The 26,189-nt window shown below is 39.6% G+C and overlaps 1 protein-coding gene across 1 annotated transcript in view; it reads left to right on the top strand.

The window, feature by feature from the left end:
• Positions 1-26,189, top strand: part of MDN1 (midasin AAA ATPase 1) — a 179,395-nt gene that overhangs the window by 82,042 nt on the left and 71,164 nt on the right. Inside the window, exons 33-47 of the mRNA XM_030809472.1 lie at positions 1,445-1,574; positions 7,085-7,303; positions 8,931-9,128; positions 10,712-10,920; positions 11,890-12,012; positions 14,438-14,635; positions 16,204-16,311; positions 16,678-16,866; positions 19,859-19,948; positions 20,054-20,317; positions 20,457-20,718; positions 22,274-22,433; positions 23,310-23,426; positions 24,328-24,536; positions 25,788-25,936. Coding sequence (XP_030665332.1) covers positions 1,445-1,574; positions 7,085-7,303; positions 8,931-9,128; positions 10,712-10,920; positions 11,890-12,012; positions 14,438-14,635; positions 16,204-16,311; positions 16,678-16,866; positions 19,859-19,948; positions 20,054-20,317; positions 20,457-20,718; positions 22,274-22,433; positions 23,310-23,426; positions 24,328-24,536; positions 25,788-25,936 — 2,625 coding nt within the window. The remainder of the gene's footprint in view (positions 1-1,444; positions 1,575-7,084; positions 7,304-8,930; positions 9,129-10,711; positions 10,921-11,889; positions 12,013-14,437; positions 14,636-16,203; positions 16,312-16,677; positions 16,867-19,858; positions 19,949-20,053; positions 20,318-20,456; positions 20,719-22,273; positions 22,434-23,309; positions 23,427-24,327; positions 24,537-25,787; positions 25,937-26,189) is intronic.

Raw genomic sequence — 26,189 nt, 5'->3', positions numbered from 1 at the left:
AGAAAAGTTGGATCTGAAATTTAAATTTAACCTCTGTTTTTAGAGTCCACTTTCTTAAACACACCTCTGCTTTCATGGATGGTTTTAAAGTGACAAAAAGTCACAGCAGGAACCCTCTTCTGGTTTGTAGATGGAGCTTATTTGTTCTCGTAAGGGTTATGTGTGTCGCTTTCTGACTGCTCGTAAAGTAAAGGGCAGAGGGCAGTTCCTATCTTCAGAGGGTTGTATTCAGATATATTCAGGAACTAACAACTTTGTTGGTTTCTGGCTCAAGAAACCTTTCAGTGGAGAAGTCAGCACTACGTGTTGGATCCCAGTCTGTTAAAGTTAGGAAGAGAGTGATGTAACAGGTCAGGGATGATGAGAAGAAACAGAGGACTTGATCTTAAATAAGACAATTAAGAGTGTTGGTAATTTGGTGGGTAGCTGAACTGATATTTTGGGCCTAGGTTTCCTCAGTATCATAAGATGAAAGATTGTCTCTGTGCTTCAAGATATGCTCCGAAGAGAGGGAATAAAATACATTGCATTCAAAATATAAAAACTGGCTTCTGGGCAAGTAGAAATGCCACAGAGAGGTCTGATTTCAAGTTTGTGTATATTAGCTTGGCTGTCAGATTGTCTTGTTTTCCTTAAGTCAATGCTTGCTGACTTTTACCCAAGGGAAAGTTACTTTTTAGTATCGCATGCCTAACAAGCAGAGCAAGGTAGGATGCTGGACACCAGAGGTACTGGTTGTCTAGGATACTGATGAGGTACACACACATATTCTTTATTCCTGGGCCTCTGTGGTAGACCAGATAGATGATCATCAAGTAAAAGGAAAGTAGTAACAAAGTAATCAGACAAACCAATAATGATGCTTATGTGGCATTGCAAACATTTGTGAATAGTGTCAACTGACCTTGTGGAGGGAAAAGGAATCTACAGGGGCAAAGGCCCTAAGACTGGAGTGGCTAAACAATTTCTTGTTATTCAAGAGGTAGAATATATACTTTTTAAAATCACACTCTCTTTGAGCTACATAAAGGAAGTTTCTTCCTCCTACATCAGACTGCCCTCTGTGGGAAGACAGGTGTTTATTTTCTCTGAAGTATTATTTAGGTACTTGATGCAAAGTAAAGGTAAAGTAAAAGGAAGAATCTTTGCTTAAGGGGAAGAGTTCAGCTTTGACTGGGACTAGCTGGAATCCTGCTTCCACCACTTAGTCTATAAGGCCTCTGGACCATGTCTATTAAGAAAGTGATGATGATACTGGAAGGTGTCATGGAATATAAGGAGTCAAGGCAAAGTACATCTTTAATTAATTATATCTGATAGTAGAAATAATAAAAAAAAGTGTGTAGTATTTGCTGGACTTAACAGCTAACATTCTTTCAAGACTTGTTTTCCAGCTTTCCTTACAGTTTTAAAAATTCACATTGGAGTTTTGTGTTTCTTATAGCTGTCTCCTGCCTTAAGAAACCGGTTTACAGAAATATGGTGCCCTCAAAGCACAAGCCGTGAAGATTTAATTCGGATAATCAATCATAATCTTCGTCCAGGATTGTGTCTGGGCAGAATAGATCCTAAAGGTGAGAGTTTGCAGGTGGTGATGGTAGTATTGGATCATAGCAGGGTTTGTGTTGGGAGTTGAGGGATCTCTTACAGGACATTAGCCCTATGTGTATATGGTGTGTTATAAGAAGAAAGGAGATAGATAAATGAAACAAAGTAGACAAGGAGAATATGGTACTATTCTGTTACCTTCTGTTAAAGTGTCCCATCTTCATATTTTCATCATTACCACTTGACACAATGGCTGTAGAATTTCAGCTGCATTTCATTAGTTGTCATCAATGAACATGTTATTCTTTCACTTTATTTAAAAATTTTTTTGGCCGGGTGTGGTGGTTCACCCCTGTAATCCCAGCACTTTGGGAGGCTAAGGTGGGCGGATCACTTGAGGTCAGGAGTTTGAGACCGGCCTGGCCAACATGGCGAAACCCCATCTCTACTAAAAATACAAAAATTAGCTGGGCATGGTGGTGGGCACCTGTAATCCCAGCTACTTGGGAGGCTGAGGCAGGAGAATTGCTTGAACCTGGGTAATGGAGGTTGCAGTGAGCCAAGATCACGCCATTGCACTCCAGCCTGGGCAGCAGAGCCAGACTCCATCTCAAAAAAAAAAAAAAAAAAAAAAAAAAAAAAAAAGGCTGGGATTGCACCATTGCACTCCAGCCTGGGTGACAGACTCCATCTCAAAATAAATAAATAAATAAATAAATTTTATTATGAAAAATCTCAAGCCTGAGGAAAATAGATTAGTATCCATAACCTAGAATTAACAATTTAAAATATCCAGTAAGAGTCAACACTCTTACTATATGGTTCTTTTTGTTTTTGAAGCCTGTATTGGTTTGATGTGTGCATATTTATCTTAGACATTCAATGGAATAAATTTAGAACCCAGGTCTGGTTCCAAGACTAAATACATAGTTTTTTGGATCATTTTTATATTCTTAAAGAATATAAAAAAAGATATCTGCTTCTTTTAAATTGGGATTCATGGCTATGTTCCACTTTTTAAAGGTGCCCTACCACACAGTTTCTAAAATGAGTAGGGTAGCTGTGGAGAGCATCTAATCTGCATGGAACCCATTCTCACCTGTGGTGTTTTAGGGACGACTGACTCTTTAGTCATCTGAGCAAAGACTTCTTTTTAAGAATGGCCCATGGTGAACTGCCACATTTATAGGTACGCACACTGCTGCTTGAATGGCCAGAATTCCCCATGCCTTGTTGAACTTCCTTTTTTCTCTGCAGTCTCTACCAATATCACAGTCACCCAGTGGCACAAGAACTGACTAAGCCTATAGTTAGTTGTCAGACTCATTTGGAGGGCTTGTTGAAATGCAGCTTACAGGGCCCCACACCCAGTGTTTCTTATTCAGCAGGGGCAGAGAATTTGTCTGTCTAATAAGGCCTCAGGTGATGCCACTAATGTTGGTCTAAGGCCCAGGCTCAGGGCCTCAGAACTCAGAACCCATGACTCTTGTGTGCTGTTTGCAGCAGCACATTTATTGTGAGAATTCCAGTAAAAGAAGAAGTATAATACAGACTTTTTTGGGGGGTTGTGGGGAGACAAGGTCTCTGTCACCCAGGCTGGAGTGCAGTGGTGGAATCACGGCTCACAGCAGTCTTGACCTCCTGGGCCCAAGTGATTCTCCTGTCTCAGCCTCCCAAATACTTGGCACTGTAGGCATGCACTACCACGCCAGGCTAATTTTTGTGTTTTTTTAAGATACGGGGTTTCACCATGTTGCTCAGGCTAGTCTGGAACTCCTGGGCTCGAGTGACCCGCCTGCTTTGCCCTCCATAAGTGCTGGGAACTATAGGCAGGAGCCAGAAGACCAAAGCAGGCCTGAAGACAGAAATCGTTAACCAAGCATGGTTTGTCTTTTGGGTCTGTGTAGGGGCTGGATTCCTTCAGGAAGTCACCTTTTCATCTCCTATGGGCTGTGCTTATTCCTTTGTTATTTGGATTGTGATAAGAATGACAGAGGGTTCAGTTGTTGTCACGACCATGCTTGCTGCATCACCAGTGTGCTCCATGCAAGCATGGGAGCCCTGAGGACTTACCTCTGAGCCCCACACCTTGTCCTTAGGTGCTTGTTTACTCCAGGCTTTCTAGGCTACACAGCAGCAGACTTCCCAGGGAGGCATTAGAGACCTTGAAGGGAGCATGGTGAATAAGGGAAGTGGTTTAATAATTCACAGCAGTTTTATTTTCTAGAAATAGATCAGGAAGGCACAACATAAAAACTTCTTTAAAAAATTGTGAAATATAAAACAAGAAACTAGACATAGCTTTTTGTTTTTAGATTTTCTTTAAAGAGAGTTAAGATTTGATGAATTTATTTATTTTTTTGAGACACAGTCTTGCTGTGTCGCCAGGCCGGAGTGCAGTGGTGCAGTCTTGGCTCACTGCAACCTCCGCTTCCCGGGTTCACGCGATTCTCCTGCCTCAGCCTCCCGAGTAGCTGGGACTACAGGCATGTGCCACAACGCCCAGCTGATTTTTGTGTTTTTAGTAGAGATGGGGTTTCACCATGTTGGCAAGGATGGTCGTCTCGATCTCTTGAGCTTGTGATCCACCCACCTTGGCCTCCCAAAGTGCTGGGTTTATAGGCATGAGCCACTGTGCCCGGCCGAATTTAATATTTTAACTAATAGTGTCCTTCTAAATTGAATTCTGATCCTAATTGTAGTACTTATATTTATTGTATTATCTTAATGAGTATATAAATACCACTGTGGGTTCTACTTGATTTCTCTAGTATTTTTAGTTCACAAATCTCTGTAGTAGTATTATCCATATATTCATAGTATGAACAAAACAAAAGATTCTAAAAGCCAGTCATGGTGGTACATGCCTATAATCTTAGCTATTCAGTCAGCCAAGGTGGGAGAATCCCTTGAGCCTAGGAGTTTGAGATTACAGTGAACTATGATTATACCATTGTACTCCAGCCTGGGCAACAGAGTGAGACCCCATCTCTTTAAAAAAAAAAAAAAAAAGTTCTGTGAAATTGATGTGTTTAAAAAAAAATTGAACTGTGAAAGGCACATGAACCGCTTTTTACAATCTCAAACTTTTGTAAACAATACTTCTGTATTACATTGGTTAATGTACCAAGTATTGGTACATTAGTCAATACTTTAATGAACCATTCTGTTTCATTAAAACAACTATCGGCTGGGCGCGGTCGTTCACACCTGTAATCCCAGCACTTTGGGAGGCCGAGGCGGGCAGATCACGAGGTCAAGAGATTGAGACTATCCTGGCCGTCGTGGGAAATCCCGTCTCTACTAAAAATACAAAAATTAGCTGGGCGTTGTGGCACGCGCCTGCGGTCCCAGCTACTCGGGAGGCTGAGGCAGGAGAATCGCTTGAACCCAAGAGGTGGAGGTCGCTGTGAGCTGAGATTACACAACTTCACTCCTGCCTGGGCAACAGCATGAGACTCTGTCTCAAAAAAAACCCAAAAAACAATTATTTACAATGATTTCCTTGTGTTGTATTCTAAAAGTGTAGGTAAGAAACTGTATAGTTCTCCTTAGGTAAGGTCAGATTGCTCTCCAGAAAGATGGTCTCATTCACAACACTGCCAGCAATGTAGTGAATGTGCCTGCTTGCCACAGTCCCTCCATCAGGGAGTTCTTTCTCTCTCTCCCTCTCTCATTTTTTTTTTCTTTCTTCCTTTGAGACAAGGTCTGGCTGTGTCATCCAGGCTGGAGTACAGTGGCACAATATCGACTCACTGCAACCTCTGCCTCCCAGGCTCAAACCATTCTCCCACCTTACCCTCCCAAGTAGCTGGAACTACAGGCGTGCACCACCATGGCCAGCTAATTTTTGTATATTTTGTAGAGACAGGGTTTTGCCATATTGGCCAGGCTGGTCTTGAACTGGGATTATAGATAGGAGCCATGGTGCCTGGCCTCATTTTAAAAAATATAGTGAAATCCCTTATTTTATCCTTATTAGTTTAGCGGAGGTTTAAAATTTCCTTGTCTTTTGTTATTAGTGACATGAAACATTGTTTGTGTTTTATTTTTATTTTTATTTTTTTGAGACAGAGTCTCACTCTGTCACCCAGGCTGTAGTGTAGTGGTGCCATCTCGGCTCACTGCAACCTTTGCCTCCCAGGTTCAAGCAATTCTCGTGCCTCAGCCATCCAAGTAGCTGAGGTTACAGGCACGTGCCACCATGTCCAGCTAATTTTTGTATTTTTAGTAGAGACGGGGTTTTACCATGTTGGCCAGGGTGGTCTTGAACTCCTGGCCTCCAGTGATCTGCTTGCCTCGGCCTCTCAAAGTGCTGGTATTACAGGCATGAGCCACCGTGCCTGGCCTTTATTTTTAATGAATTAATCATTTTGCATTTGGTATTCATTATGTCTTTTGGGGTGATACTTTTTATTATATTTATCACAGGTTTTAATATTCTATTACCTTTATATATTTGTTTTAAAAATACATATGTGAACCTATTTATCTCTGATCTCGTTTCTTAAATGGTCATAATTTAATTTCTATTAATGGATTTTTTCATTTTCATTTTTTAAATTTATCTTGAATTTATTCTTCTCTGAAGTGTGGATCTAAGTACTAGTATTTACTATCTAGTTGTTGAAATAGCATTTAATTTGTTTCCTCATTGTTACTGGAATTTCCCCTTTGCTTTGTCATTTTAAGCTCTTTTTAAAGTTTTTTTTTTTGTAATCAGTATTCTTCCAACCAATTACATTTCTTCTAATTCACAATATATATAGCTTTGGAGGCTGTTGCTGTGCTTTATATTATAGCAGCGCTTCCTTCTAATCTTTTCTTTCTTTTTAAAATATTCTTTGGTATTCATACTTTAGAGATAAATGTCTACTATTGACTTAAGACATTTTATAAAGTACTCAATTTAATTGGGATTACTTTGAATGTATATATACTACTTACTTTCTTTATTTCGAGACAAATATTATCTGATAGGAAATTGTGATAATTAGAATATTCAACTTGATTCATGAAACAAAATTTGTGAACCCCCCTAATTTGCTGAATTCGGATTGCTGCATAGATGTAAAAAAAAAAAAACAAAAAACCTTGAATGAGTGCCATTGAAAAGATGACATTCTTTATTACATTAAATGGAAAAAAATAAATTTATTTAAAATACAAGTAAAATTATAAGATATAACAAAATTTGCATATTTTCTAAAATAATTATAATAGAAGTTCAAAACTGTGTCCGAACTCGAATCAAATGAATATTTCTTTGAGCAGTTTTCAGGTCAGTATCTAAAACTATAACTCCCAAGGTTTTGTTTTGTTCTTTGGATAGGGATGGACTGCTATTGATGAATCCTTTTGGAATTTGATCAAAGCTGCAGGCTGCTTTCGTTAGAACAGCATTTATGTACATTCACAGAACTTTGCTTAGAAGGAGCAGAGACCCCTTTTAAGCCATCTGTGTGCCCCTGGTTATGAACTTTTGTTCTGGGATCTCCCCCTAACAGCAAATGCTTTTTTTGTTTCTTGTGTTTAGGGTCTGACATACCTGAAGTGATGCTGGATTTCATTGACTGGCTGACCCACCAAGAGTTTGGCAGAAAGTGTGTGGTCAGTATCAGAGATATCCTGTCCTGGGTTAACTTCATGAACAAAATGGGGGAGGAAGCTGCTTCGAAAAGGCCAGAGATCATCTCCACTGTGACATCTTTTGTCCATGCTGCATGCCTGGTGTACATAGATGGAATAGGTTCAGGTATGTTGTCTGGTAGCTGGTGGGGACAAGGGGCTCGTATAGAGGGGCATAGGAAAAGGAGCAAGCCCAGGCCTCTGACCCAGCTATTTTACTGAATCACTTCTCAGAACATTTCTAAAACTCAGAATGGCTTTCCTTTTGTTTGTACTCTTTGAAAGGTAATTGGCATACAAGATACACTGCAACTTCTCAAAGCTGGTAGACCAGGTACTTAACAAACATATGAAGTGGTAATTATGAGTAGAGTAAAGACTGCTGAAATGTCTTTGCTTCTGAAGCACTGGCTTTTTTTTTAAGTTCTGGGATACATGTGTTAGGAATAACGCTTAAAATTTTAAAGAAATTGAACACTTGAACAAAAGGTTTTTAGCAAAGCAATTTTATTTTTGTGCAGAGGGGTGTTTTTTTGGCCAGTTGCCATGAGAGTACACTTGAACAAAGGGCACGAGAGCCTTTATTTTTGACACAAGTTTTGTTTTTGTATTTTTCTTTTATTGGTCGGGGTTGGGTTGTATAACTTAAACTAATTTTGGTTGGCTAGACATTTGAATTTTTTTAGATAAGGTGGGCATGTAAAAGAAAGTGGAGAGGAAGGGGGAGGGGTGTTTGTAATGAGAAAGTTAGTTTTTTTTTTTTTAAATAAGGAAAGGAATGTCAGCTGGTATTGATAATGCCTGGTATTGTGGCATGCCTGGGCATTTAACAAAGGCAAAAAGGAAAAAAGGAGAAAAAGGAAGAGGGTGGGGGGGTACTATGAATTAAAGAATAAAAGATTGATCAGATTATTTGAAGAGAAACCGAATATGCAGGCTTGTTACATAAGCATACGTGCCATGGTGGTTTGCCACACCCATCAACCCGTCATCTAGGTTTTAAGCCCCTCACGCATTAGGTATTTGTCGTAACACTCTCCCTCCCCTTGCTCCCCATCCCCTGACAGGCCCCAGTATGTGATGTTCCCCTCCCTGTGTCCATGTGTTCTCATTGTTCAACTCCCACTTTTGAGTGAGAACATGTGGTGTTTGGTTTTCTGTTCCTGTGTTAGTTTGCTGAGGATGATGGTTTCCAGCCTCATCCATGACCCTGCAAAGGACATGTACTTATTCTTTTTTATGGCTGCATAGTATTCCATGCTGTATATGTGCCACATTTTCTTTATCCAGTCTACCATTGATGGGCATTCGGGTTGGTTCCAAGTCTTTGCTATTGTGAATAGAAGCACTGGCCGATGTTTAACATGAGTAGTCATTTTTTGATAATGGGCCTGAATATTTTAAGCTTATTTTAATGTCATAAAAATCGCTATGTTCTGGTTTTTCAGCCATGAAGATTTGAAATATAAATAAAAATGGTTACTAGTGCCGTATTAGGTACTGTATCTAGGCTGATTTATCATTGAGTGACTAGAGTGCTTTATTGAATGATCTGCTGCTTAATTGATAATCCATAGATTGTGGGGGATGCGTGTTAGACTTCTTTATTACGACTGCTTACACTAGAAATCACATTTAGGCTGCAGTTTTGCTGAGGCCTCTTTTTTCCAGGAACCTGTGCTAGAGCTCCTGCTGAATGGTGGTGAAGCTTGGTGTTGTACTGTTGCTTCATGGACTGATCCTCTGTCTTTTAGGGGTAACTTCCTCTGGGTTTGGTACAGCCCTTTTGGCACGAAAAGAATGTCTGAAATTTCTGATCAAGAGGCTTGCCAAGATAGTACGACTTACAGAATATCAGAAAAATGAGTTGAAGATTTATGACAGAATGAAGGCCAAAGAATTCACTGGAATAGATAACCTTTGGGGAATTCATCCATTTTTTATACCAAGGGGTAAGAATGATTTTTAAAAAATGAAGTTTCCTTTTCTATAGATCATGGATACTTGGCTTTTATTGTGACTTAGTTTTAATGTGTAATACCCATGCTTATATTTGCACTGAGTTAGATTCTGACTTGGGAATAACCATAATTGTGTGAATCGTTGAAAATACGTTAACAGGCATGTAGAAATAGAGGGAAATAGAGACTTCAATCTATAAATAGATTGTCTTATACAGTGCTTATTTTTTTATTAGTTGGTTCCCGCAATAGGAACTTTCCTATAGTAAAGCTCTAAACTCTACTAATGTTGACAATAAACTTTTAAGTGGCTTGCAAAGACCTATTTCGCCTATAATGTATCTTAACTATACAACCTCATCATCTTTTACAGAAACAGGTTTTGTGAACCCTTGAAGGCTGGTAATGTGTCATTCCTGATCTGGTCCCTAGCATCTGACATTTAGCCTCACAGTCATAGGCACTCAGAAAATTTCTGATGGATGAGTGAATGATTAAATGGGAAATGCAGTAGTCTAGGAGATCGTGGGTTTGTGTTCTAATTCTTCCTCTCTTTCTGTCTAACTAGATTGCCTCTACCAAATATTTAAATGAGGCAGTTAGATTAGCTACTTCTAAGGTGCTCCTATTTTTTCAGGATGTTGTTTCTGTAGCAGAGTCATCTGTTTCTTGTCCCTCCGTCCTCTCTAAGTTAATGATTGATGAATGCCTGAAATATATGGAGTTGCAGTGGCAAATACTGGGGTTTCAGTGGTGAACATAACCAGTCCAGGTTCCATTGCCCTTGCCCCTGTCCTCAGAGCTCCATCTCTCCTTAGCAGTATTCTCTCTTCATCCCTGATGGGCTGTATAATCTAACCATCAAATCCCTTCTCTAAGCCACCATCATAGGATTCAGTGCTCCTGTGTAGGAGATATATGCTAGTGGCCAAGAACTGAGGTGGTCCTTGCTTCTGCTAGCAAGGGTGAGGTAATAAGTGTTTTCCTAGCCTCACTCCCTTCAAACTGGTGTACAAAAAAAAACCAAAAAACAAAACGAAAACAAAACAAAAACTTCTTCCAAGAGACAGTGGCACAAATGTTAAATCTTACAAGACTGTTATTAGTCCTGCATATCAGTTAACTTACGGGTTAAGGACATAGTGTGAATTGTTTTGGTGGCCAAAAACATTGGATGAAATTGATTATGTGGAGCCATGTGGCCCATACGCCTAGCTTACACTTGGTTTTTAGGAAAGTAACTATGAAGGTAAATTGTACAAGTACATACAGTGATTCAGGGTGTAGGTTGTGAAAGGACAGGTGTGTGTTTGCATGTACATGTATGTGTATAGGAGATGGAGAGATCTGTGTAGTAGGCACTGTTGAAGAAAATGTGCTATTGGATATTCCTTTAAAGCATTTTATGGATCTAAAAGTGGGGAAATATTGAAATAGGGATTAAACATTTTCATTGCAAATGGTATTTCACTAACTGATAGCCCATGTGGTAGATTTTTAAAATCTTGAGTTGATGCATACATGTGATTTGGTGATGTCCCGCTTATACGTGGCTTTACTTTTCTCCACTTAAGGACCTGTCCTACACAGGAATAATATTGCAGACTATGCACTCAGTGCAGGGACCACTGCTATGAATGCACAGAGGCTCCTAAGAGCTACCAAACTGAAGAAACCCATTCTCCTGGAGGGTTCCCCTGGTGTTGGCAAGACAAGTTTGGTGGGAGCATTAGCAAAGGCTTCAGGAAATACCCTTGTTAGAATCAACTTATCAGAGCAAACGGTAAGCTCAGTCATCCTACAGCTGATGGAGATAGCTATAGATAGTAATGTCTGTGTCAATTTATAGTTCCCTAATCAGAAATGGTTACATTATCAGTATCCTCAAATATTTCTTTTCTTTTTTTTTGTTTTTTTTTGAGACAGTCTCATTCTGTTGCCCAGGCTGGAGTGCAGTGGGGTGCAATTCTCCTGCCTCAGTCTCCCTAATCGCTGGGATTACAGGTGCCCGCCACCACACCTAGCTAATTTTTGTATTTTTAGTAGAGACAGGGTTTCACCATGTTGGCCAGGCTGGTCTCAAACTCCTTATGTCAAGTGATCCACCTGCCTTGGCCTCCCAGAATGTTGGGATTACAGGCGTAAGCCATGGCGCCCGGCCTGTATCCTCAGATATTTCATATCATAATAAAGACCACAGCAACATGACCTTCCAAACTAAATCTTCTTTGGATTTGTTAATTGCTGACACCTATAATATTAATTCTCTCTGGATGCTTTATTCTAATTTTCTTTCGAGAGAGAATTATCCACTTTGGTATTTATTGTAATATAACCCCACTTAATTTTTTGCTTAAATCTTTTTTTTAAAAAGTAGTAGAAATAAAATGACTTTTAACAATCTAAGGAAAATATGGTACAGATGACAAATTGAATGAGAATCCTTTGGAATAGGGTTTTGTTTTCTTTTTTTTTTAAGCCTATCAATTAAATTCCAAGTACAGCCAATGTTGAGAACTGTTAATCTAGAGCACCAGCTCAAATTGATTGATATATGGAGCATGTTGGAAAGTTCTTGAGGGCATGTTGGGCTCCTGGTAAAGAGACCTGGGATTGGTTAGTTCTATCTTGGGTGTAGGAAGGAAGAGTAGTGGTGCTAGCCCCAAGTATTTATCATTTCAGATTTAGGGTGTTAGAATCCAGTTGATTTTTAAAGTAATAATGGCTTTTCTCCATTTCTTCCCCTTCAAAGGACATCACAGACCTGTTTGGAGCAGATCTACCTGTTGAGGGTGGCAAGGGAGGAGAGTTTGCCTGGCGTGATGGCCCCTTACTGGCAGCTTTGAAGGCAGGCCATTGGGTGGTGTTGGATGAGGTGAGGGGCCTGTTTGTCATGCCTGAGACGGTGATTATGTGTGTGAGGAGCAGTCATCCTTTCACAGCTTCATTTCACAATCCATTTCTCAGTGGAAGATCCCGCTGATGACTTTTCTCTAATGAAAAGATCCTCTGTAATTTCCTTTAAGAATAAGGAAGGTCACTTGGCAGAATACACAGAAAGAGGCCCTTGTACATAAAACCTACAAACTCTCCCACTGTTTAAAGTTATCCTTCAGAGGAAAACTGCATCGTCACTAGTTTAGTCTCTGACAGGCTTGCCGTTTTTGCATTTATTTTAGAGGCATTTTACAAATAGTGTCAACCACTTCGTGTTTTATTAGTGCACCAGAGAGACTAAGGAAAGACATACAAAATGACCTACCGAAATGAGGAAACGATCAGTTATATGTGCATATCGGGTAAATTATTCATCAGAAGAAAGAGCAGAGTATGAGACATGATAAATACTGAATCTCTGACAGCTAGAGATACGGAGCTGGGTCAGTTTGGGGTGTACAATATTCAGGAAAAGGCTAGAAATATTTGTGGAGCTGAAATGATTAGAGTGATGTACGTGTCACAGGTGAGACTTTGGACACAGGCTGCAACAGGTCCCCCAGGTTCAGACTCCTGGGTCCGATCATCAGAGAGGGTGCTGTGGGACTCCTGTCTGCTGAGCTGCTTTCTGCCTTTTATTCTTGGGATAACAAGGAGAGGGAATTTTTTTCCATTTTTCAGATTTTTTTTTTTGGAACAAGATGTCTGATAGAATATATATTAGCCAGGAAAAGAGAAAGCCTAGTTTTAAAGCTGAAGGCTACTGACCATACTTAGTATTTAGTGAAATTGCGTATTTAGTGGAATTGCATTCAGGGACGGCAAGACATTCTAGATTTATAAACACATTTAAGAGAGGCCTTCTGTTTGGGAATATACAGAAGTGTTTGTACTTTGTGGTGCTTGTGTAAACATGACACTTGAAATTCTAATGTAGTATGCTCTGATTTTTGCCTGTTTGCATTTTATTAACTTGTATTTTCCCAATCTCCTTTTTCTGTGTTACCAACAAACCACACATGCTTCACATCCCTGAGCTCTGAACTACTCATCTGAAGACCTACGTTCAGCTCTTTTCATCCTGGCACAAGAGCCCCTTGTAATTGTTCTTATTTACAAAATTGGTGGAAATCAGCTGTATTGACTCACTTTATATCCTGACTTTGAAACCCGTTGGAGATTTTGTTTAGTGTTTGAGATGGGAAAGTATTTAAAGAGTTAGCAAACCTTATCTATCCTCTACAATTAGTGTTACATGTCTTTTTCTTTTCCTTTTCTTTTTTTCTTTTTTCTTTTTTTTTTTTTTTAGGCAGAGTCTCAGTCTGCCGCCCAGGCTGGAGTGCAGTGGTGGGTTCTCGGCTCACTGTAACCTCCTCCTCCCAGGTTCAAGTGAATCGTGAATCTCCTGCCTCAGCCACCTGAGTAGCTGGGATTACAGGCATGCGCCACAATGCCTAAGTTTTGTATTTTTAGTAGAGACAAGGTTTCACTGTGTTGGCCCGCCTGGTCTTGAACTCCTGGCCTCGTGATCCACCTGCCTCGGCCTTCCAAAGTGTTGGGATTACAGGCGTGAGCCACCACTCCTGGCTAATTTGTGTTACACATCTTAAAAACTCAGATTGTGAAAGTGAAATATCTGTGTATTGGCAAGTTTTTCTGCAAGTTATTACTTACAGAGCAGGTTAATATAGGTTACGTATAATGGATACAGTTTAACTTTTGAGAAGATTTTTAACTTTAAAATTTAATTTGAGCATTTATTCAGTTTAAAGATTATTAATGTATGTGTGTATATATACGTGTGTGTTTGTGTGTGTGTGTGTGTGTGTGTATAAAATACCAGCCAAGATCTCTTTAACGTACATGAGAAATAAAGAATAATAGAATTGGACCAGGTACAGTGGCTCATGCCTGTAATTCTAACATTGGGAAGCTAAGGTTGGAGGATTACTTGAGCCCAGGAGTTTGAGACCATCCTGGATAACATAACAAGACCATGGCTCTACCAAAAAAAAAAGAATTAGCTGGATGTGGTGGTGCACACCTGTGGTCACAGCTATGCAGCAGGCTGAGATGGGAGGATCTCTTGAGCCCTGGAGGTAGAGGTTGCAGTGAGCTGTGATTGTGCCACTGCACTGCAGCCTGGGTGACAGAGTGAAACCCTGTCTCAAAACAAAAGAATAATAGAATGAAGACAGACCAACCATAGCTCAGCCAAAAATACAGAAGGTTATCAATATTGTTTGAAATTCCCTTTCTGAAGATAACTCTAGCTTTATTTGCTGCATATTATTCCCCTGCTTTTTGTTGCAATTGTATAACGTATTTTTGAGACAAATATATGTACTTTCTTCTTTAAATAGCTTAACCTGGCTTCTCAGTCTGTATTGGAAGGACTCAATGCTTGTTTTGACCACCGAGGAGAAATCTATGTACCTGAGTTAGGAATGAGCTTTCAAGTGCAGCATGAAAAGACGAAGATTTTTGGGTGTCAGAATCCCTTTAGACAAGGAGGTGGGAGGAAAGGCTTGCCCAGGTCTTTCCTTAACAGATTCACTCAGGTAAGATTTGCTGTTGCCATAGAGACCAAAGATAGACTGTGAGGGGATAAGACTACTATTATGAAGCCTTTAAGGATGTTCACTATGAGAATTAGAGAGGATCAGCTTAACGATCCTCTTTCTTGTCCTTATATGATCAATATTAATGTGACTGATTCCCATCATTGCTTCTGTCCTTCATCTTTTGCCCCGAAGACTAGATGTGTTATCAGCTGGAAGAAAGTAAGGTCCCCAGCCTTTTCAGGGTTCTATTACTGCACTCTGGGGTGAAGTCCAATCTTGGACCTTTTCAATTGTCCCTCTGATCTGTTGAAATATATAAGAAAAATTTTTATTGAAAATAATGCATTTTAACTGAAGAAAAGAAGGAACAGAAAACTACTATGAAGAATAAAAATCCACTATTCCCCAGTCAATCATTATTAACATTTTGGTATCTTATGCCTTTATTCTTACATGCAGAGAGGTACCTGTGTATGTGTATGCTTACTTGTTTTAACATCAGTTTTTCAGAGTTTGGCCAATCCAGAGGTTTGGAAATGTCTCTAGATTTCTTTAGTGTCACTGTCTCTTATGATTAAGAATTGGCTGAGTATCTTTTAAGAATGTTTTATTGGCTGGGTGTGGTGGATCATGCCTGTAATCCCAGCACTTTGGGAGGCCAAAGTAGGTGGATCACCTGAGGTCAGGAGTCCAAGACCAGCCTGGCCAATATGGCGAAACCCCGTCTCTATTAAAAATACACAAATTAGCTGGGTGTGGTGGTGGGTGCCTGTAATCCCAGCTACTGAGGAGGCTGAGGCAGCAGAATCGCTTGAACCCGGGAGGCGGAGGTTGCAGTGAGCTGAGATCGCGCCATTGTACTCCAGCCTTAGTGACAGAACGAGACGCCATCTTAAGAAGAATGTTTTATTGAGAAAACTTTCAAACATGTGGAAAAATTGGATGACTTTTATAGTGAATACTCATATCTACCACCCAGATTTAAAAGCATTTTACATTATACATAGGAAATTTTTAATAACATATATCTTTTTTTTTTTTTTTTTTTTTTTGAGATGGAGTCTTGCTCTGTCGCCCAGGCTGGAGTGCAGTGGTGTGATCTTGGCTCACTGCAATCTCCTCCTCCTGGGAGCAAGCAATTCTCTTGCCTCAGCCTCCTGAGTAGCTGAGACTACAGGCGCATGCCACTACGCCCAGCTAATTTTTGTATTTTTAGTGAAGACAGGGTTTCATCGTGCTGGTCAGGATGGTCTTGATCTCTTGACCTCATGATCTGCCCACCTTGGCCTCCCAAAGTGCTGGGATTACAGGTGTGAGCCACCACACTGGGCCTCTTTTTTCTTTAATTCACTAGAATAGACCTTAAAACCTCTACTCTGCTGTATTTAGAAGATTTTGTGGTTTTTTATTCTCAAAACACAAAGAAATTTCTATAACTGAAAATTATATTTCTCATGTATTGTTACTTAATATTAAAGATTTTGCATAATAAGGCATGGTAGTCATTTCTAGTGTTTGGTGAAGAGAAACAAAGGCATTTCTTCATGTTATTTTTGGATTTCTAGGTCTTTGTTGATCCCCTTACAGTAATTGACATGGAGTTCATTGCCAGTACTTTGTTTCCAGCCATTGAGAAAAATATTGTTAAGAAAATGGTTGCTTTCAATAACCAAGTAAGTACCTACATGTATTGGTTTCTTTTTTTTCTGGCTGTATTTGAACCAGCATTTTTTCAACATAGAGTTCTACCAAATTATCAGGATCTCTAACTAAAAAAAATTACTTTAAATTCTACAGGTTTCTAGTGAAGGCACACTATGTAGTGGAGGCTTCCAGTAATTCATTTCTGTATTGTGACTACCAGTGTTAATGCTTAGAGGATATGCCAGGCATTTGGAAGTCTTGAGAAAGAGGCTCTGAATCAAGTCTGTTAATTTTTGTTTCAGATTACATATGCTTTTGTAGTACATTCCTAGTACTTAATGCAGTGCCTAGTAGTAAGCAGGGCATGTTTCCCAATCAGGATGTTTTTTTTCTAGATTGATCATGAAGTGACTGTTGAGAAGAAATGGGGGCAAAAAGGAGGACCCTGGGAATTCAACCTTCGGGACCTTTTCCGCTGGTGTCAGTTGATGCTGGTTGACCAGTCCCCTGGGTGTTACGATCCTGGTCAGCATGTGTTTTTGGTCTATGGTGAAAGAATGAGAACCGAAGAAGACAAAAAAAAGGTGAGTTTCACACTTGGTATTTATATTTCTTTCCATCTGAAAGTTGATTTCCTGTGGGTGAGAAAGGACATACTTACACTAATAGCAAGACTTTTTTTTTTTTTTTTTTTTTTTTTTTTGAGACTGAGTTTCACTCTTGTTGCCCAGGCTGGAGTGCAATGGCGTAATATTGGCTTGCTGCAACTTCGCCTCCTCCCAGGTTCAAGTGATTCTCCTGCCCTAGCCTCCCAAGTAGCTGGGATTACAGGCATGAGCCACCAGTTCCGGCTAATTTTTTGTATTTAGTAGAAATGGGGTTTCATCATATTGGTCAGGCAGGTCTCTACTCCTGAATTCAGGTGATCCACCTGTCTCAGGCGATCCACCTGTCTCAGCCTCCCAAAGTGCTGGGATTACAGGCGTGAGCCACTGTGCCCAGCTAGCAAGCCTGTTAAAGCTGCTTCAAAATTTAAAAGTTAAAAGAACAGACTAAACGTTCTCCTACCCTGGGGTCTCACAATATAGAGTAGCTTGCTTTAGAGGACATAATTTGCTTATCTATCCAAATCCCCATGATCATATACCTTAAAGCAGTATTGCCCTCCAGTAGTAAAGAACTAAGTCTTCCTTATCTTTACAGGCACCAAGGTGAGAAGCAGGAGGAGGCAGACAGGTGATACTCAGTAGAAGAGGAAGTTTTTCTGTTTTATTTTGTTTTTAAATAAATGTCAAATTACAAAGCATTTTGTCTAGAAAGTATAATCGTATAAAGGGAGAATATTCTGTGTTTAAGTGAAAATAAAAATACCTGTTTGTAAAACTAGAATTCCCACTGTAAGGAATTGTAATAATGTGTGCATTTTAGTTTGTGGTATTTAAAATCCTGTCTCGCTGAATGCTCACAATAGCTGTAGGCAGGAGGTGCTGTCATGGCATCTTACACGTGAAGATCCAAGGCTTGAAGTTATGGAGTGTCACAGGTAGCGAGCCAGCTTTCCAGTTTAGGCCCTCTCCAGTTTGTCTGCTGTTTCCTTCTAGTAAACTTTACTGTTTGAAAATAAATGAATAGATACATAGATGCATGCACTAGAAGCAGTAACCTCCTTGTTGAAATGTGAAGATGTGGCTGGCCCATAGCACATGTGACTTTCACAGCCCTTTCATTCTGCTACCCGTTCTGTTTGTTCTTATTTTTTTTTTTGAGGCAGGGTCTGACTTTGTTGCCTAGGCTGGAATGCAGTGGCACAATGCCGGCTTAATGTAGCCTTGACCTCCTGGGCTCAAGGGATCCTCCACCCCCAGCCCACTGATAAGCTGGGACTATAGGCACATGCCACCACAGCCTGGCTAATTTGTTTTTACTTTTAATAGAGTGAGCCACTGTGCCCGGCCACCCAGGTCTTCTTTAGTGTGGTATTCAGAATCTAATTACACACTAACTCGTTTATCATATGTAGGTGACTTTCAATCATTTGATTAGGAGAAAGTCTTAGTAGTTTTTAACAGCTTTATTGAGATATAATTCACATAATCAGCTAGTATTTTAATTTCTTCATCCACTTATAGTATATTAATTATGACCAAAACACATGCCAGTTGTTGAATGATTGATTAGTCAGGTGCTGGGTCATTGTGGTATTTGGAAGTTTTCCATCACTCTTCCAATTCAGGGTTATTGTAATGGACCTTACAGGTGTTTTCTGGCAGGGGAGACAAGGTCAAGAAAAATAATGTCATAGAGGGATAAAGTCTGTAAAAGCTAGAAGAATCCAGTTGAATTGAATTTTGATTTTATAAAGCTAAACCGAAGAGCTAGATTGGGATTTTTTTTTTTTTTTTTTTGAGGTGGAGTCTTGCTCTGTTGCCCAGGCTGGAGTACAGTGGCGTGATCTTGGCTCACTGCAACCTGGGTTCAAGCAATTCTCCTGCCTCAGCCTCCCGAGTAGCAATATTTGTAATTTTAACCCTCTGGTAGAACATCAGGGGTTGGAGATTATATGTTTTAGTGTGGAACATCAGGTCATGTATCACCTGGACTCATAGGTAGGTGACAGGAACACTTTCCTATGTTGGTTTTAGTCTCACAGTCCAATGTTTGACACTGATTATGATTTTATCTATATTATTTTTATTTTCTAACTTCATTGCAGTATTCAATTATATAAGTATTGCTGCTTTTTAGAAATACTATTTTGTACTTTATTTTTTTTCTGGCTCTGATTTTCCCTACTTCTATGGGCTAAATTAATGTTTTTTATATACCTCTATCCCCGCTCCCCCACCATTACTCTTAGATTTTTTAGAGATCCAAAATAAAAGAGAGTCAACAGAACATTTTCTAATAGCATTACTGCTAATGAAAGGATACCAATGTAAATAATTGGTTAGAGGAATAAACTTGGTTTTCATGTCTACATAAATGTTTGGAGGGATAACATGTTTTTGGAGGCTGACTGGCTTAGATTTAAAATCGGTCACCAACCATGGGCAAATTCTATAACTCTTGTGAGTGCTGTTGTCTATATAAAATGGACATGATAACTATTTTGCATGGGTACAAAGATCAGAAATAATCTACCAAAGTACTTAATACAGTGTTTGGTACATAGGAGGTGGTTAATGAATGGTCATTTTTCTTTATAATCTTCGTATTACTGTTCTATCCTCTTTTTAGGTAGTATCTTCAATGATGAAAGCAAACAAGTCTTTTTTGTCTCTAGATTTCAATACTACAGCGTCCATGACTTCAATTTAATTTATGGTGCATTCTCACTGGAATCTCAGATAGTTTGGAATATGACTGCTATGTTCTCAATCTCAAATTTACTTTCATTCCAAAGAATTAAATAAATGCAGTCAATCCTTTTCATAAGAGAAAATTCAAAAAGATAAGGGAATTGTGGCCAGTGTTTTTAGAATAGTGACTCTTATCACTGTGCTTGTTTTCTAGAAAGTTTGCCTAAGAATTAGGTGGAGTGATTTGTGTTTTTATTGCATTATATTCTTCCTTTAGGTCATTGCTGTATTCAAGGATGTGTTTGGTTCAAATTCCAACCCATACATGGGAACCAGACTATTTCGTATCACTCCCTATGATGTTCAGGTAAGGAGACTAGGATAATCCTCTATCCTTTGACATTTTTTAATGGTTTCTTCTGCTCCCACTACCAGGCACGCTTATGGAAATCTCACTGGCATGTCTTTTCAGTTGGGCTACTCAGTCCTTTCCCGTGGGAGCTGTGTTCCTCACCCGTCCCGCCATCCCCTGTTGCTCCTGCACCAGTCATTCCAGCCCCTGGAGTCAATAATGAAGTGTGTGCAGATGAGCTGGATGGTCATCCTGGTCGGGCCAGCCTCTGTGGGCAAGACCAGCCTGGTCCAGCTTCTGGCACACCTTACTGGCCACACATTAAAGATCATGGCTATGAACAGTGCAATGGATACTACTGAACTGCTGGGTGGATTTGAGCAGGTAACCAGTCTGCCTTCATATTTTCTGGCAAAGCATAATAAACCCCGTGGTCTGACTGAGGGTCTTCTGAGTTGGTGATGAGTACATATAACAGTATTCTCTGACCCTATGATGAGTTCATGTCCTCTGGAAATTACAGGTTGATCTTATACGACCTTGGAGGCAGCTGCTAGAGAAGGTGGAGGGAACTGTAAGGGCACTGTTAAGGGATAGCCTACTTATCAGTGCTGATGATGCAGAAGTAGTGCTGCGAGCCTGGAGTCATTTTCTTCTGACATATAAGCCTAAGTGTCTTGGAGAAGGTGGTAAAGCTATCACGATGGAGATTGTCAACAAACTAGAAGCAGTGTTGTTGCTTATGCAGCGACTCAACAATAAAATCAACTCATACTCCAAGGCAGGTATGTATATTTAGATCTCTGTATCAGGAACTTACCATTGCTTGTATTGTGTCCATTTACATGTAATAGATTTACAAATGTTTTGTATTAATTTAATAGTTATTAACAATCAGAACTTGTGGGAAAGTTTGGCCTAGAAAGTAAAATGAAGCTGAGGTAAAGTATTCAGAATAGTTGATCCTGAAAAATCAAATAGGAAAAAAATTGGTTACGGTGCTTTATGGTTTATTTTGTGTGTAATCACCTATAATGATAAAACAGCATGTAAAACTTGTATTATTATTGGCTATTTTTTTACTCAATAATTTCTCAGGAAATTGAGCATTTTTAAACTGAAGAATAGGAGTCTGAATTCATAGGATGTGTTTATTCATTTGTGTGGAGATGGAGGAACTATATCATCCTGTATGCCATCCAATTAACATGGAAACTTCTCTCATTTTGTGGTGCCACTTTCAGAGTGGTGGTGAGCATGCTCTTAGGGAGGATTCAACCTAAAGGCCCATAGACTGGGTCTGTCACTATGCTTGTCATTCTTCATTTCCAAAGCCTGCTTGTAACTGATTACAAAGTGTTGATTCCTTATGACCGAAGAAATCAGACATCCCACTTCTAGGCCAGCAAACATTTTATCTGTGGCGGTGGGCCACTCATTTACTTTCTTCATTGTTGATTTGATCTGTCATTTCTCACTTTAAGCCTGCCATTTGAACTGAAATCCTTTACTCATTCACTCTAATTATAAAAGATACCCGATGCAGTCATGTGTCATATACTTTTAAATGGGTATTGTAAAACTCACCATTGAGTTATGAATTTCTATTGTAAACACTATACTGAATATATGTACTTTTAATCACTGTGACAACACTGCATTATAGGAAGGATTATCTACATCTAATAGATGAGGATGTGAATATTCATAGAGACGAAATTACTTGCCTGCAGTTTTACAGTTAGCAAGTGGTTGGGCTATGGTATGTTAAGTCTAAACCTTGTTACTCCCTCATCTTTAGAAGTAGAAATCCAATGTGTATTATCTTGTGATATGAAAAATGGTCATAAAACAGTTTCCAACCAAAAAGATAAATTGAAAAATTTCCAGGGAAGGGCTATATAAACTATAAAGCATTTGGCAAGTAGTTACCAGTTATTACTATGTTACTATAATCATATGATATGCTCATTATAAAAGAAGCGCAGTTTGCACTGTGTGAAGTTATAGCACTTTCATTTAGTATAAATGCACTGATAGGTGGGAAACATCCTCCTTCTCCCATTTGAGAAACCGTAATACAGAAAAATCATTTACCACCTCTATCACCCTAGAGTCAACCTTGAGTAGCTATTAATACAGAGAGCCATTAAGAAGTATTTTCTGTCTTAAACTTAACTTTCCTATCTGTGTTTAAACAGAAGCAAAACATTCTTCTATTTATTCTTTTATGAAATCTTAAAAACCTCGGCTAGAAGTATCAAGCTTCCTTTTCATAAACCTAATTATTGGTTTGAAGTTAAGTGCTGTGGATGGTGATTCTTCCTTGTGACATTTCAGAGTTTGCCAAACTTGTTGAAGAGTTCCGAAGCTTTGGTGTGAAGCTTACGCAGTCAGCCAGTGGCCGTAGCCATGGCACATTTGAATGGGTTGACAGCATGTTGGTTCAGGCCCTGAAGTCTGGAGACTGGCTTCTGATGGACAATGTTAACTTCTGCAAGTAAGAACCTTATGCCTAATCAATGGTCCAACTTGAAATTTGGGATATGCTTGTCAAAGTAGAAACCCAGATAGAAGTGCTGGTATTTTGAAGCTGCTATTTTTCTTAATTACGCAGGCATCCTCAGCCATATTCTGTAGACTTCTCCCTGTGAACAGTGGTAATTTGTCATCAGACAGTTACAAGACTTCAGCTCTGTATGATAATTTTCAGCCGAAGCAAAGGCTAACAAAATTGGATTATTTTTCCTGGCACTGTCCTTTGAGTTAGGCCTTTTAATTTAATATCAGAAGTCTTCCTTTTGTTAGGGTTTCTTCAGTGCAGTTTTTTCTAATGCAGAGTCTGACACAGGGCAGGCATTTATTAAATGGCCATCAGTGATACAGTGATTCAACCATGTATCATTCTTGATCTTACAGTAAGGTAAAGGACAAGTGTGAAACTATTGTACATATACAGTTAACATAGAAGCTACTACAAGTTAGATGATGGCTATTTCTTCATGGAGCATTTATCTGAATGTTACAAATTGAAATCCAGCTGCCTTAAATGGATTTGATAATGTTGAGGGATGGGGGGCAGGAAAGGAAAAGTGAAAAGATTATAGTGCAAGGAACTTATCATTTTCTTTAATTTCATTTATTCAAAAATATCTTGTGTATTTACTGTGTATAAGGCTCTGGGCTATGTGTCTAGGGAAGCGAGAAGGGAAATCAATGGGGAATCTACTTTTGAAAGAGATCACTATTGTATCTGGGTGAGTGATTGTGCCAAAAGGAAATGTGAGTCAAAAGCATTTGGAGCCCCATGCATGGAAGGAAAGAAGAGTCAATGCAGCATGTCAGCCTATCCACCATCTGAATTCTGTCTCTGCAGCCCATCAGTGTTGGATCGTTTGAATGCTTTGCTTGAACCTGGAGGTGTCCTCACTATTAGTGAGAGAGGAATGATAGATGGATCCACTCCCACGATAACACCAAATCCCAATTTCAGGTATTTATATCTTTTATATTTCTGCCTTAGAATCTGACAGCCTCAGTAGCAGAGGTAGACGTTCAGTAGGACTTCCTTATATATTTTATTTATAAACTGAATCATGGGGAAGTTCACCCATTTATTAATTCACTTAACGAATACTTACTGAAGCTTTACTATTTGCCAGTCATTGCTGTGCTTTGGAAACACAGCATAAACAAGAGGGGCAAGGTCCTTGCCTTGCATTGGTGACGAAGGTGGGAAGCAGAGGTACCAGTCACAATCCTTTTGTAGTAATTTAGGCAACACATCACAGTGGCTTAGATGAGGGTGGTCAGATGGGTTGGTTTGCTGATGGACATGTGGGTTGAGAAAAAGAAGAATCAAGGATGACACCTACGTTTTTGGCTTGAGTAACTAGGTAAATGGGGTTGCCATTCATTGAGAAAGGGAAGACTGGTAAAGGAGCAGGTTTAATGTGGGGAGGGTCTACAGAGAATCAGCTGTTTACTTTCAGACATTAATCAGAGGTGTAAGATAACTAGATGGAGATGTTGATGGGCATTCAATATATGAATCCAGTTGTTTCAGGAGACTACACTTGCTTCCTGTTCTGCCGTCTGTAGGTGAGTTAGAATAATGGATTAGTATAGCCTACTCTGGGGAATATCTGAAGGTTAAATTTTTAAAGTTCTCAGCACTAAAGGTACACTGGATATATCATACACAGTTCCTTAGGAAAGTAGGTTTAGAGAAAATCTTTTGCTATATTGATGCATGCTAGAAGTAAAAGATCCTTGGTGTGAATTCTGTGACAATGAGCCACATGGGATTTGCCCTCACTGACTGATGCTGAGCTACACCTTTGGTTGCACTGGGATTTAAAATAGTTTTTTTCTTTGAATTGCTATTTTTCTAGACTTTTCCTCTCGATGGATCCTGTTCATGGAGATATATCCCGAGCTATGAGGAATCGTGGACTTGAAATCTACATTTCAGGGGAAGGGGATGCAAGCACCCCAGACAACCTAGATTTGAAAGTTCTGCTGCACAGCCTTGGACTGGTGGGGAACAGTGTATGTGACATCCTCTTGGCTTTACACACAGAGACCCGGAGCACTGTTGTAGGTGAGGTGCTTGACTTTTGGGCCTTTGCAGAGTTTTAGTCTTCAAGAAATTTATGTGATTCCATTGGACTGCTAGTCAAAGTTTTCTTACATTTAGTGTATATAGAAATTATCAGGAAAGCTTATTAAAAATGTGGATTTCCAGACACCCCAAGAGATTGGGTTCAGCAGGGCAGGGTGAGGCACAGGAATCAGTATCTGAAAGACGCTTCTTATGTCATTCTGATGCAAGTAAGCAGAGGCTAACCCTTGAGTAATTCCACTTTATGCACTGAGGTTTATGAAGTTTGCCCATCATTTCTCCAGGGTCATCAACAGCCTCTTGAAGCTGGAATAAAGAGGAAACTTTGAGTTGTTTAAAGCAGACAGGTGTTACTTTTTCTAAACGTTCAATTACACAAAAAGGAGCAAGATAATAAATGAAGTATTGCTTGTTGGATAACTACTCTGTTTTAGGTACCATGCAGATTGTTTATTTAATCTTTTTTTTTTTTTTTTCTTTTTTTTTGAGACGGAGTCTAGCTCTGTTGCCCTTGCTGGAGTGCAGTGGCGTGATCTCGGCTCACTGCAAGCTCCGCCTCCCAGGTTCATGCCATTCTTCTGCCTCAGCCTCTCTGGGTAGCTGGGACTACAGGTGCCCACCACCATGCCCGGCTACTTTTTTTTTGTATTTTTAGTAGAGACGGGGTTTCACTGTGGTCTCGATCTCCTGACCTTGTGATCCGCCCACCTAAGCCTCCCAAAGTGCTGGGATTACAAGCGTGAGCCACCATGCCCAGCTGTTTATTTAATCTTTTACATTAGTTCTGCAAGACATATGTTTTCATTTTCCAGATAAGACTCAGAGAGTCTGAGTAATTTATCAGTTAATAATAACAGCTGGAATTTGCAAATAGGCCTGTTGGATTTCAAATCCCATGGTCTTTTATGAGGTTACACTCAACTTGCCACCTTCAGTGTGTGTCAGCATTAGATTAAGGATATATGTGACCAGGCTTTATCACATCTGTAAATGAGTCCCCCATAATAAACTACAGACAGCCAGAGAGAAACAGGGGAGATAGGAATACAAAGGTTCCTACAGGTCCCTTGTGCCCTCGGAGGACTCTGGAGTCTACTTAGAATGTTTTGTAAAGTAAGTATTTGGGTGGGGCTGACAGGAAGGAGGTTTGATGGGAGGGCAGAATTTATCCATTTTCATTGGAGATTTTAAAGACTCTATTGTTTATAGATGGCAATTTTTTTTTAATAGGTTCTCCAGCGTCTTCTGTATCAACTCTAATCCAGACAGCCATACTAATTGTCCAGTACCTGCAGCGAGGGCTGAGTTTAGACAGAGCCTTTTCTGAAGCATGCTGGGAAGTATATGTCTGTTCCCAGCATTCACCAGCAAACCGGAAGGTACTATGAAGTATTGCAGAATGTTTCTAAGTTGTAATACCCTACATTATTGAGTATGAGGAAATTATTTTTAAAGGTGGCAACCCAGTGACCTAAGAGAGTTGACCACTGCAGTTTGCTCTAATAGAGATCTGGTATCCAGGTACTTTTCTGGAAAATAGCTTGAATGTAAATATTCCCTTTTTTTTTTTTTTGAAACTTACATGTCATCAGGAAAAGTAGAATTTAACTTGTGTTTTTCATTGAAGAGTGT

Source organism: Nomascus leucogenys, chromosome 3 (assembly GCF_006542625.1).
Source record: "Nomascus leucogenys isolate Asia chromosome 3, Asia_NLE_v1, whole genome shotgun sequence".
Lineage (NCBI taxonomy): Eukaryota > Metazoa > Chordata > Mammalia > Primates > Hylobatidae > Nomascus > Nomascus leucogenys.
Note: the sequence above shows the minus strand (reverse complement) of the source record. Positions and strands in the feature narration are given on the sequence as shown.